This window comes from Cetorhinus maximus, chromosome 2 (assembly GCF_964194155.1).
Source record: "Cetorhinus maximus chromosome 2, sCetMax3.hap1.1, whole genome shotgun sequence".
NCBI classification, from domain to species: domain Eukaryota; kingdom Metazoa; phylum Chordata; class Chondrichthyes; order Lamniformes; family Cetorhinidae; genus Cetorhinus; species Cetorhinus maximus.
The window spans coordinates 192,729,273-192,743,661 of record NC_135880.1 but is presented as its reverse complement, the minus strand read 5'-3'; the positions used below and the strand labels follow the sequence as shown (position 1 = coordinate 192,743,661).

The window sequence follows — 14,389 nt, the reverse complement described above, 5'->3', positions numbered from 1 at the left end:
TTGGGGGGAGTGGGGGGAAAGAATTGATGCAAGTCCAGAGGAGCCTGTACTACGATTTGAAATGACTCCAGATACCACAGCACTATGGATGTACCTACGCCACATGGACTGCAGCAGTTCAAGAGGGTAGCTCATCACCACCTTCTTAAGGGCAATTAGGGATGGGCAATAAATGCTGGCCTAGCAAACGATGCCCACATCCCATGAAAGAATAAAGAAAACACCTTTGTCTCTGTGAACCAAAAACATGGTCTTTTGCATGATATATCCTGGGACAGAAGGGTCAATTTATTTTACTGTTAATTAATGCACTAAAAATAGTACAGGATCCCACTGTACCCTCCTAATCTCTCTGACTAATGGCATATGCCAAACTAACAAACATTAAAATGTTGGCTGAAAAATAAAAATCTAGATTGTTAAGAAGTATAAGGGAGACCCATGGTGGCAGTGCCCAGCAGTGAAAAAGAGCAACAAGGTGTGCCACTGCTGGTGTTTTGGCTGTATCACATTTCTCTCCTTCCTCCTCCTCCTCAGAGCCATCTGAAGAGTACACCTCATTCGTCCTGAAGGCCCAAACCTCGCTGCTGCAGTGTCAGAGCGCAGCACACTACGACCATTCTGGAGACCCTAACTGGTGCATATCGGTGCCTCTCTAGGCACCTGAGGCAAATCTTCAGCATGGTTTGTTCAGTGGCACATCTGGTTATCATGTGGCTTTCATTCTGTTGCTCCTGGGCCACATTGTTTGGGTTCATCATGAGTGTCATCAGGCATTTTTTAAGCCATTAAAAAGCAACAAACTGGTAAGTTGTTTTCAAGGTGTGAAGGGATCATGGAGGGTGGTTGCTGCAGGATAAAAGCATTATGGCAGCTGCCTGGAAATCTGGGCAGCTAGTTTTTAAAATTTTTTTCTTTTTTGGCCAGTGCAGACACAATGGGCTGAATGGCCTCTCTGTGCTGTAATTTTTCTATGGTTCTATCTACTTAAACATCTTTTTGTGGTTACACATGAGCCACTAATTGATGGGGCGAAGCTGTTGGGGCTGATGAGTACTCCTGGGTGATCTGCGGCGACCTTAATAGCTACTTGTGCACAGTCAATGACACCCTGCACTTGTGGGAAGCCAGTTAGAGCAACAAACACAAGAACCCAAGCTCTGACTGACGTCATTAGAGCAAAGCTGAGATAATTGCCTGCCACCAGGTATTTGACTTAAGTATTTCTGGGACACTGATTGCGAGATCCTGCAAATGTCTATGGCAGAGCCCTGGAAGGAACCAGAGGCAAAAAGGTTGAGGTTGGTGGTAAAGCGTGGCCACCAGGCACACTTCGCAGCAGGTTTTGTTCCAGCAGGTTACCACCTGACATGAGACCCTGAGCCTCCTGAGATGCTGGTGTTTCAACATGTTGAGGAAGCTGACCTGCTGCCTGTAGACCCTGTGTTGTGAGTAAGCCCTCGTGTGAGCTTCACCTCTGCACTCTTCTCCTCTCTCCTGTGGAATGGCAGGTCTGTGAGGATGAGGCTGGTACATCTCCTACTGCTGATGCTCCTGCTAGTATTCTTCCTGCTGCTGGTGCTGTAGGTTATCTTGGTCCTAATGTGAGGCCTGATGTAAAAAAAGCAAAAGTGACACCCACGCTGACCTGATAGATCACAGCTGTAAAGTAGAGATTAGATGTACAGACCTCCAAAGTTGTTAAATTCATGCCTTTTTCACACAAGCAAGCACGAAAGCAGCTGTGGTATATCAGTACTTATTGGCAAATTTCCCTGTCATCCACTTCAATTACTGCTGTGTTCTTGCATTCCTTTCACTGAGTTCCAGGAAAGCCAGGAAACCTGTATAGCCACAGTTAAACTCCAAAAGCCGTGTTAATATTGCACTAATTGAGTGATTTAACGTCTTGAAACTGATGACCATTTACTCTCAGCCCGACACGCCTGTAGTTAAATGCAGAAGTCGGCGGTTTAGGGTCAGCTTCGTGATGCAATTTCAGCATCAGCACCTGCCTCCAAACCCCCCCCCCCCCCCCCCCCCCCCCAACCCCTTCAAAGAATACCACTGGCCGACAGCTAACAAAGCACTCTCATTTTCGAGGACCTTGAAAAAACCCACACACTCATCTGAAATCCCATGCTCCCTACTGGAACACACTCCACACCCTCCAGACTGACGACAGCCCCATCGCTTGATGGCACACCTGCTTCACTGCAAACATCGGCAACTGTGACCTGGTAACTGACCCGAGTGGTGAAGTCTCAGGTTCCAACCTTCCACGGAAAATCTGGACAACCCTCAACTGCTTGACGGCGGCCCAGGGAAGATGTGGCCACTTGCTCCACACGTGGAGCATGAGGAATAACTCAAATTGTGAGTGTGGCCATCCAAATGAGATCATCGCCCATATACTGAACTGCTGCCCTAAGAGATCCATTCTTGGTGGCATCACTACCATTCATACTGTGTCAGCTGAACCCATTGAATGGATTGTTAACCTCTACATTGAACTAAAACTGCTTACCAGCCATACAAATAAAAAAAGTAGTCATACTGCAACATAGAACCTGCCGCAGTCCGATTGCTGTAGCATACATGCAGGAATTCCCAATTTCACACATAGGATTCCCACCAAATGTGTGAAGCTGGTAGGGTGTCATAATGATGTAGATAAAAGGAAGATCAGATACAGAAAGTGAGCTGAGGTGGCTGTAATGGAATGAAACAAAAATATTGTACAATTACACAGTTTATTTAATGTCCATACTTCTCCTTCAGCCCCATCGCTTTTTTAATAAAAAAAGACAAACAAATATTTTCATGCCTCTTTATATCAATGCTTTATTAGGCAGAAGTACTACAATTAAGCTGATGGGTAAAGGAAGAGGATTAAGTGCAACTATGCAGTGGGCCTGAACTCTGGATGTCATTATGTAAGATGGTAGAGGAGCCAGTTAAAGAGTGGTTGGATGTGGAGGAAGATGTTTGGATGTGGAGGAAGATAGTTGGATCTGACAGGGACTAACTGTTCACTCCTCAGCTGTTTCTTACAGGCGTTATCACTGAGTTATCACTGACCAATTAGTGACATTCCAGAAACAAAACATAATGCATATTGAATTCCGGAGTTTCAGTTCATAAATTTGTAATGAACAGATTTGAAAACTATGTAAAAGCTATGGGCGGGATTTTCCAGACCCACCCAGCACCGTAATTGTCCAGTCCTGCTGAAAGTCAGTGGACCTTTGGCTGGCCCACTGCATCTCCTGTAGCAGGTCCCATCACAGCGGGGCCGGAGAATCCCAGCCCACACAATTCTCAGGGGCTTGTTGATGCTTTTCACTTCCTTGCAGCTGGGTGACTAATGAAAAACAAACTTCTTTGGCAGCTGCTTTGTGTTTAACTTCTGAACTAAACATTTAACGTTTTTAACTCCTGAACTAAACTAAAATAGTTTATTTCAAATGCTGAATACTAACTGTGTTTGCCCTCTCTTCTTTCTTTTATTTTATTACTTCCATTCTCTACTCTGCCTCTCTCTATTCTATTTTGCTTAGCTTTAAATTTCCCTTTTTCTGATGTGCCTTATTTTACCTGCAACCTGAACAGGTTGCTCCTCGCTCTTTGCCTCCTGCACTTCATCTACTTTGGAAATAGGAGCAACATTCCAAAAAGATCGGCCTGTAGATTCGCTGAAAAACTAACCATACAGGTTATTTCCGGTTAATCGAAAATCACAAGTCTGAATATTGATGTCAAAGCCATGGCCAGGCTAGTCTTCAAGGGGTACAGATGCTAAATAAAGAGAGCCTGCCTGGCATGGGCCAATCTGTTGCCACCCGAGAGAATTCCATAATGTGAAGACAAGAAAACAAGCTCGTTGTATCATATAGATTAGATTTTGACCAGTCACAAGTCTTTAATGATCAAGGAAGGAAATCTGCCATCCTTACCTGGTCTGGCCTACATGTGACTCCAGACCCACAGCAATGTGGTTGACCCTTAACTGCCCTCTGAAATGGCCTAGCAAGGCACTCAATTCAAGGGGCAATTAGGGATTTCCACCAAATGCTGGCTTTGCCAGCAATGCCCACATCCCATGAAAGAATAAAGAAAAATAAATGTAACCCAGACCCATCTGTTCCTCACCTGTTTTAGAATTGTATGTTGTTCTAGCAGGGACCCACAAAACATTTGTGGTGAAATTAATTTATTTATTGCAACAATACTTCTTTAAATTCCCATCCTGTGGCATTCTATTCTCCCATGCCATCCCTCTCATACCATACCTATCTCATTCCTTTCATCCTTCTCATATTATCCCCATGCCACCTTTTTTTCCTATGCCATCCCCAACGCATTCCATCTCTCCCATGCCTTTCCCTCCCCATGCCATCATCTATTCCCAGAAGCTGCCTGCCACCATTCCGTGATGCCTCCTCCTGACCCTTCCGTTCCACCCATACATTACCCCACTGCCCTCTCCATTCTGTAGCTCCCACTTCCATGCTGCGGCCTCACCCCACTCTCCCACTCCCTCTAGCCAGGGTAACTTTGATATTGGGCTCCCTTTACCTTCCAATGCACAAAAGATTTGTGGTGAAGTTACTATCTTTTTTACAACAGCACCTCTTTAAATCTCCGTTCCATCTTTTCCATTCCATCTGTCTTATGCGATACCCATGCCATTTCTTTTATCCCTCTCATTTCATCTCATCCCAGCCTTTTTTCCTTTCCCGCCCCATCCCCCATTCCATTCCACCCATGTATTCACATCCTCATGCTGTCCCAATCCCCCACTCTTTATGTTTGGTGAGGTTGTTCTGCAAAACTCTGTTGTTCTGTGCCTGTGGGATGACAATTGGTTAATTAGATATTTTAAAACTTTGTTGTCACATTCAGGTACTCAATGTACCCAGGCACTACCCACCAATAAACCACCAACAGACAAACCCCTTAAACTGACCAATCAAAACAACCCAGAAAGACAAAACCTGCATAATGTTATTATTAAAGATTTCCTCTCCTTATTCTTCCTTACAAAATGTATTAGTTCACCCCTCTCTGCCTTAAGTTTCATCAGCCACCTGCCCACCCATTCCACCAGCCTGTTCACATCCTCTTGAAGTCTATCACTATCCTACTTTAGTTTACTTCCAGATTTTGTGTCTTCTGCAACTTTTGAAATTGTGACACATCATTAATGTATATAAAGAAAAACAGCGGTCCTAGAACTGAGCCCTAGGGAACACCACTGTAAACCCTCCTCCACACCGAGAAACAACAGGCCCCCACCACACACTTTTCTGCATGAATTCAACTTCATGTCCATGCAGCCAGTGTCCCTGTTAATTCATGGACTTCAACTTTGCTGACAAGCCTATTGTGCAGCACTTTATCAAATAGCTTCTGGAAGTCAGTATACATAAACCGCATTACCCTCATCAACCGTTTCTGTTACATCATTAAAAAAGCCTTTAACAAACCTGTACCAGTTTACCTTAATTAATCCACACTTGTCCAAGTGACTGTTAATTTTATTCTGAATTATCATTTCTGATACCATTTCCACCACTGAGATTAAACTGACTGGCCTGTAGTTGCTGGGTTTATCTTTGCACCATTTTTTGAACAATGATGTAACATTTTTTTTAATTCACTCATGGGATGTGGGCCAGCATTTATTGTCCATCCCTAATTGTCCTTGAGAAGGTGATGGTGAGTTGCCTTTAACCATTGCAGTCCATGTGGTGTAGCTACACCCGTAGTGCTATTAGGAAGGGAGTTCCAGGATTTTGACCCAACGACAGTGAAGCAACTGCCATACACTTCCAAGTTGGGATGGTGAGTGGCTTGGAGGGCAACTTCCAGGTGGTGGCGTTCCCGTGTGTCTGCTGCCCTTGTCCTTCTAGATGGTAGTGGGTTTGGAAGGTGCTGTCTAAGGAGCCTTGGTGAGTTCCTGCAGTGCATCTTGTAGATGGTACACACTGCTGCCACTGTGCGTCAGTGGTGGTGGGAGTTAATATTTGTGGATGGGGTGCCAATCTAGCGGACGGCTTTGTCCTAGATGGTGTCAAGCTTCTTGAGATTGTGGGAGCTGCACTCACCCAGGCAAGTGGAGTGTATTCCATCACACTCCTGACTTGTGCCTTGTAGATGGTGGACAGGCTTTGGGGAGCCAGGACGTGAGTTACTTGCCGCAGGATTCCTAGCCTCTGACATGCTCTTGTAGCCATAGTATGTAAAAAGCTAGTCCAGATAATTTGCAATTATCCAATCCTCTGGCAGCACTGCTGTGTTAAAGGAGGATCAAAAGGTTATGGCCAGTATCTCTGCAGTCTCCACTTATATTCTTCAGCATTTTTGGATGCATTCCATTAGATTCTGGTGGCAGAATAGAATCATAGAATGATTGCAGAACAGAACAAGGCTAGTCGGCCTCTCGTTTCCGTGTCGGCTGTCTGCAAGAACAGCTTAGCTAGTCTCATTTCCCTGTATCCTCGCAATTCTTTTTCTCTTTAGTTCCTTATCCAATTATGTTTTGAAAGCCATGACTAAATCTGCCTCCACCACAACCTTAGGCAATGCACTTCAGATCATAATCACTCACTGCATAATAAAGTTTTTCCTTGTCTCACCTTTGGCTCTTCTGCCATTCATCTTATATTGGTATCCTTTGGTTCTCAACCCTTCCACCAATTGAACAGTTTATTTTGGTCTATTCTGCCTAAATCCCTAATGATTTTGAACACCTCTATCATATCTCCTCTCGACCATCTCTTCTCTAAGGAGAATAATCCCAGTTTCTCCAATCTATCCACATAACTGAGGCTGGTCATCCCAGGAACCATTTTCGCAAATGTTTTACGAACATATGAATTAGGAACAGAAGTAGGCCACTCGGCCCCTCGAGCCTGCTCCACCATTCAATAAGGTGATGGCTGATCTGATTGTAACCTCAACCCCACATTCCTGCCTATCCCCGATAACCTTTCAACCCCATGTTAATCAAGAATCTATCTAGCTCTGCCTTAAAATATTCAAAGACTCTGCTTCCACCGCCTTTTGAGGAAGAGAGTTCCAAATGCTCACTACCCTCTGAGAGAAAAAAATTCTCCTCATCTCTGTCTTAAATGAGCGACTCCTTATTTTTAAACGGTGACCCCTAGTTCTAGGTTCTCCCACAAGAGGAAACATCCTCTCCACGTCCACCCTGTCAAGTCCCCTCAGGATCTTATATGTTTCAATCAAGTTGCCTCTTATGCTTCTAAATTCCAGTGGATACAAACCTAACCTGTCCAACCTTTCCTCATAAGACAACCCACCCATTCCTGATATTAGTCTAGTAAACCTTCTCTGAACTGCTTCCAACGCATTTACATCTTTCCTTAAATAAGGAGACCAGTACTGTACACTGTATTCTATTGTTTTCCTAATAACTTGCTGAACCTGTATGCTAGCCTTTTGTGATTCATATACTAGGACACCCAGATCCTTCTGCATCTCAAAGTTCTGCAATCTCTTACCATTTAGTTAATAAGCTTCTCCTTTATTCTTCCTGCCAAAATGGACAATTTCATATTTGCCTACATTATACTCCATTTGCCAGATCTTTGCCCACTCACTTAACCTATCAATGTCACTTTGTAGCTTCCTTATGCCTTCTTCATAATTTACTTTCCTACCTATCTTTGTGTTGTCAGCAAATTTAGCAACTATTCTTTCGGTCTCTTTCTAACCACTTTCTCAATCCGTCCTGTCCTGCTACCTTCAACAAAGTTATATGCATGTAGGCTCAGGTCTCTCTGTTCCTGCACGCCCTATAGAATTGTATCCTTTGTTTTATATTGCGTTCCTCATTCTTCCTACTAAAATGTATGGCTTATCACTTCTCTGCATTAAATTTCATCTACCACATGCCTGCCCATTCCACTAGCTTGTCTAAGTACTTATCAACTTTTAAGTATAGACTATCAATTTTTAGCTTATCCAGTATCTCATCTACCTCCTGTTTCACTATTTCTTTGGCACGCTTCTTTCCTTAGTAAAGGCAGATGTGAAGTACTCATTTAGTACTTCTGCCTTTTTGGTCCCTAATCCTCCCACTACTCCTCTTTCTACCCTTTAGTTATATATAGAAGACTTTTAGATTCCCTGTCATGCTAGCTGCCAATCTCTTCTCTCTTTGACTCACTTTCTTTTAAACTTCCGCTCTGAACTTCCTGTATTCAACTTGGCCCTGACTTGTATTATCAGCCTGGCATTGGTCATTTCTGCTTCATCTTACTATCTGTCTCCTTTGTCATCCAGGGCACTCTACCTTTGTTTGCCCTACCTTTCTCCTTGTGGGGATGTACCTGGACCGAATCCAAACCATCTCATCTTTAACGGCAGCTCCTTGTTTAATTACAGTTTTCCTGCCACTCTTTGATTCCAGTTTCCCCAGGACAGATCTGTCCTCAAACAACAAAGTGAAAATGGAAATGTTTGTGGTGCCTCCTCCTCCAGTTAGTTGTTTAATTGTCCTCCACTTTATGACTGGATGTGGCAGGACTCCAGAGCCTTGATTTGATCTATTTGTTGCGGGATCGCTTAACCGTGTCTATAGCATGTTGTTTCCGCTGTTAACATGCATGTAGTGCCGTGTGTAACTTCAGCAATTTGGCAACTCATTTTTAGGTACATCCAATGCTGTCCCTGGAATGGTCTGTACACTATTCATTGAACTAGTGTTGGTCACCTGGCATGATTGTGGAAGTGTACAACTCTGCTGCTGCTGATGGCCTACATCATCTCATTGATTCCTAGTATTGAGCTTCTGGATCTGTTCTTAATCTTTCCTATTTAGCATGACACTGGTTATGCACCTGAAAACAGGCTATTGCCCTATGTTATTCAAGACTAGTGCTTATTTCATAATGATGAAGGATACATGCCTGAAATACCTGCCTTGTCATTTTGCAGGTGCTGACTGACTTGCTGTCTATTTTCAGCATTTTCTGTACTCATTTCAAACTGATGTTTTAGCTTTAGGTACATGATCTGTCAAGCATGATCTTTTGAGTCACCAATTTCAATTATAACTGATTTAGTTTTGGTTGAATTACAGCCATGAAGTGGTTGAGAAGCATAATGAGTAAATACTTTTTTCACTGTATTTAAGTGTCTGGATCCACAGGAACTGTATTTTTCATAAATACTGTGACTACAAGAGGAGGTCAGAAGCTAGGAATTCTCCAGCAAGGAACTCACCTCCCGCCTCCACAAAACCTGTCCACCTCCTACAAGGCACAAGCCAGGTTTGTGGAGGAACACTCCCCACTTGCCTGGATGAGTGCAATTCCAACAACACGGAAGAAGAGATGGAGTTGGGGCAGATGATGGTGTAGTGGTAATGTCATGGACTAGTAACCCAGAGAACCAAGCTAATGCTCTGGGGACACTGGTTCAAATCCCACTATGGAAGCTGGTGGAATTTAAATGCAATTACTAAAAAAAACTCTGGTATTGAAAGCGAGACTCGGTAACGGTGACAATGAAACTATCATCGAACGTTGTAAAAAATCCACCTGGTTCACTAATGCCCTTTAGGGAAGGAAATCTGCCATTCTTACCTGGTCTGGGCTACATGTGACTCCAGATCCACAGCAATGTGGTTGACTCTTAACTGCCCTCTGAAATAGCCTAGCAAGCCATTGAGTTCAAGGGTAATTAGGGATGGTCAACAATACTGATCTTGCCAATGATGACCACATCCCATCAAAGAATTAAAAAAATAGGACAAAGCAGCCCCTTGATTGGCATCCCATTCACCATGAAACATTCACTCCCTCCACCACCAGTGCACTGTGGCAGTAGTGTGTACCATCTACAAGATGTGCTGCAGCAACTTGCCAAGACTTCTTCAACAGCACTTTCCAAAATTGCAATCTCTACAACCTAGAAAGACAAGGGCAGCAGGCACATGGGAACACCACCCGCAAGTTCCCCTAGAAGTAACACACCATCCTGACTTGGAAAACTATCGCTATTCCTTTATTGTCGCTGAGTCAAAAACCTGAAAGTTCTTTCCTAACAGCACTGTGGATGTACCTACACCGCATAGACTGCTGCCGTTCAAGAAGGCGGCTCACCACCATCTTCTCAAGGGCAATAACCTTACATCCATTAAAAAATGGACATTATGAAATGCAAACAAAGTGAGGCCAACACAAATCGGGCGGCTACAACCCTACAACAATTTAATAAGACTCACACTCCGGGCTTTAGGAATGAACCAGCTGAAAAATTCGAAACCACTTCTATCAAAAGGTGACCGTTTACCTTTTTTGAGGGGGGTGATAAATGTTGGAGCTTTATGGTGCAGACAGATATCCTTTAACCATTCACTGTTTGATGAGTGACTGATAGTAATCGATTGTTTCACTGGTCAGTGAAATGGTAACAGAATGGCATAAATTGAAGATGGTCTTAAAACAGTACAAATGGAAGCTAGATGAAGTTTCTTAACATGAAGAGTAGTTCAAATGTGAAAATTCCTACCACAAATTATTGAATGCACATTCCTTTTGAAAGGGAATTGGCTAATTGGAAACAGAAGAGGAGAATAAGACTAGGTGAGATATTAAAGGGCATGTGGAGCAAGGAAGAAAGTGGTATTAGTCGAGCTGGGATACAAAAGAGTGTGGGGAGACAAAAGATGAGTAAGTTTAGACTAGCTGGGATATTAAACGCATGGGGGGCCAGCAGGAAAGTGGGATTAGATTAGGTAGCATATCAGAATACAAACACGGACTTGCTTGGCCAAATGATCTGGGTTTCTGTGCGTAAAATCTATGATTTTACTGCAGCCATTGTATTATGGACAAGCAGATACTTCCCTGTGGTCAATCAGGCTTAACATTGGAGTTTTCTGCACCTCCTACTTGGTAGTTATAGAATGGAATTGTTGGAGGCTGAGGGCGGAATTTAATGCCCTACCCCCGAGGTGAGTTTTGTGGCAGAGGGGAATTTAAACAGGCAGGAGGGTGCTGAGTTTGGACCCCGCTACCTTCTCGCCTCTGGCGCAATTAAGTCCAGAGCTGGAAGGCTCGTGGATGACCTTCCTGCCCTGCCGCCAATTGAAGTCCTTAAGTGAGCAATTAATGCCCACTTAAGGGCCTCAACACATCATTGCTGGTGTTCAACAAGTGGCGAGGGGTAGGGTTGAGAGCTCGTCAAGCAGTAAACCTAAAAAGCAAACCCTATTGGGATTGCTTGCAGGCACCCAAGGAAAGTGCGGGGGTGGGTGCAGTGTCTCTTGTTCAAAGGCACTTAGTGTCTGATCAAGGAACCTGGCATTGGGAAGGGGGAGGGCCAGCTGAGAGCACCCCTGCCCTTGCTTCTTCCCACCGTGCCCCCCTACCTTCTCCCATGATCCCGTCCCGCTATTGCTGATCTGTGGCCTCAGTCCCTCAGCGATCCTGGGCATCAGGTAGGTGCATTGCTGACAGCTACCACCACTCCTCGAGTGGCGCTGCCTGCAATGACAGCTGGTGGCCTCTGATTGGCCATCAGATCTCAGGGGCAGGATTTCCACCTCCCCTCCCTCCACTGGGGTCCTTGATATCAGGGAAGACCTGTCGCTGGCTGGTTAGGAATCAGTAGGCCTTCCCAAAAAGGAGGCGACATGGGGCTCTTGCCGACTCTACCACCATGAGAACTCCCTCACTTCCATTAAATACTGCTATAAGAAACAAGCCTCTTGTTCATGCTGACCCAGCAACCATACCATGGGAAGTGGGGAGGAAATAACAATAGATGATGTAGAGAATTTTAAAAAACACATTTTAAATTCTAAGATAAAGTGTTTATTTCTTCACAGAGATAAAGACCACAGTGGTATATCCAGCTACAGAGAAACACATCAAGAAATATCTGAAGCAAGAGATGTACCTCATTAATGAAACAGCAGGTGACTACAAAACCATCACCAGCCCATACCTTCAGTCCCAAGCCTTTAGTGTTCAGGTATTGTGCACTTCAGTTCATTTCCCTTTCTGCTCTTTTTTTTTTGTGGGCTCCGTTAAAGGTGGGTGTGCAAGCAGGCTTGTGCCATGTCCCAGGCAACTGCTAAAACCACAGCCAGTTCGGCTAGTTGGAAATATACAAGAGCAACATTGGTACTGCACCCTCTTTATTAATTTTCATTCTTTCTGAGGAACTGTTAGGCCCCTGCTCTGTGTCAACACAAATAAGATCCAACTCAAGAAAAAAAATAAGCAGGGGGCATTAAAGTAATTGCTAAAAGGATTAGAGGGGAGTTGAGGAGGAATTTTTTGACCCAGAGGGTGTGGGAAACCTGAAAGGGTGGTAGAGGCAGAAACCCTTATAACATTAAAAAAATCTTTGGATAGACTCCTGAGGTGATGAAACCTACAGGGCTACAGCCCAAGAGCTGGAAAATGGGATTCGGCTGGAAGGCTTTTTTTTCCGAATGACGCAGGCACAATGTGATGGGCCAAATGGTTCTCTTCTATGCCATAATTTACTAAGTGATGATTACGTGCAGGCAGCAGTAGCTATTTGGTCCATCTGCCTGACCAATCCAATTCCCTACAAGATTACCTCGAAGCATTTCTAGATCTAATAATATTGAAGCATATTTGCTGACAGGAATCTAACTAGTCCCTTTTTGAACTCTTCCAGAGTAGCCAATCCATATGTTTACCGTGCCTTTTACTGGAAACATTTTGCCTAAACTCCCCACTTTGTTTTGTCATCCTTAATGTGCAATGATAACAATGAAGCTCATACGTGGCAGAAGACCTTCTCTAAATCCACGTTCTACAATCGCTTCAAATCTTAAATATTCACCCTTAGTCTATTTTCAGAAAAATTTGTCCCAAGGTAGCTAATTTGCCCAGAAAGCTCTGTACCTTTAGTTCTGGGATGAATCCAGCAACCTTCATCTACATTTCCTCCAGTAAACTAATACTTTTTAAATGGAGAGACTAAAATTGCACACTACTCCAAATGTAGTCTCACTGAGGCCAGATATAACTTTAGAATTACATCTCTCAGCATATAAATTACACACCTAGTTAAAGATCCCAACATTCTGACTTTAATCACAGTATAATTTAATAGGATACTTAAGTTTTGAGGCGTTTGCAAAATATGGATTTAGAGAAGGTTTCCTGCCACATATGAACTTTAAGAACCAGGGGCGATGGTGACAGTGGTAACATCACTGGACTAGCAAACCCAGAGGCCCTAGTGGAATTGAAAAAATTCAATTAATAAACCTGGAATATAAAGCTAGTCACAGTAAGGGTGACCACGGTAGCTAACATTGATGGTTGTAAAAACCCATCTGGTTCATCTAATGTCCTTTAGGGAACGAAATCTGCCATCCTTACCCAGTCTGGCCTGCAAATGACTCCAGACCCACAACAATGTGGTTGACTCTCAATTGCCCTTTGAAATAGCCTAGCAAGCTACTCAGTTCAAGGGCAATTAGGGATGAGCAAGAAATGTTGACCTGTCCAATAACTCCCACGTCCCGTAAAAGAAGACAAGAAAAAAAACCAGTTTTAACAAGCTGCCCTGTCCCAGTTACTAAAAAAAGCATGTTTACATTTAATACATTATCTACACTGTCCTTTTCTCTGATGAATTTCAAAACATTATATTTCTTTTTTAACTTCTGTTTGTTTATTTTTCTGTTTGCCTATCGCAACTTTCTTGGGACCATTCTGAAATCCTCATTTATTGGTGCCCTATTACAGCGAGGGTATATTTCTACAAGGGGGAAAGGTATGGCAACCAAAACCAGAGCTCTCTGGATGATGGAAGAGATAGAGAGTAAGATGAAGCAGTGCTTTGATAGATGTCAGGTTGATAATACAAGTGAGAACTAGGCTGAATATGACATGAGAAAAAGCATTTTTAATCAGCAAGTAGTTATTAATCTGGAATGCACTGCCTGAAAGGATGGTAGAGGCAGATTCAGTCATGGCTTTCAAAAGGGAATTGGATGAGTATATGAAGGGAAAAAAATTTGCAGGGTTTTGGGGAAGGGCGGGAGAGTGGGACTAGCTAAATTGGTCTTGCAGAGAGGTGCCAAAGTCTTGATGGACCAAATGGCCTCCTTTCCTGCTGTAACCATTCTATGATTCTATTCTTACTAACTGAATCCCTCTTGGGCAAACTCTTGGTCACAATCAGTAGATTCTGTCACATGGATCATTTCCAAAGTGTCATTTAAATGGACATGTATGTATCAGAGACTCTATTTGCCAGATATCAATTAGTCAATAAGAACAAGACCTCAATTAAGTTTTGCTTTCAACTTTGATAGCATCCAGGTTATGGTAAGGGAACAGATACCTAATATTAATTTCTA

The 14,389-nt window shown here is 43.4% G+C and overlaps 1 protein-coding gene across 1 annotated transcript in view; it reads left to right on the top strand.

Moving 5' to 3' along the window:
• dcps (decapping enzyme, scavenger) overlaps positions 1 to 14,389 on the top strand; it is a 63,029-nt gene that overhangs the window by 35,821 nt on the left and 12,819 nt on the right. Inside the window, exon 3 of the mRNA XM_078531004.1 lies at positions 11,867 to 12,012. Within this exon, the coding sequence (XP_078387130.1) occupies positions 11,867 to 12,012 (146 nt within the window). The remainder of the gene's footprint in view (positions 1 to 11,866; positions 12,013 to 14,389) is intronic.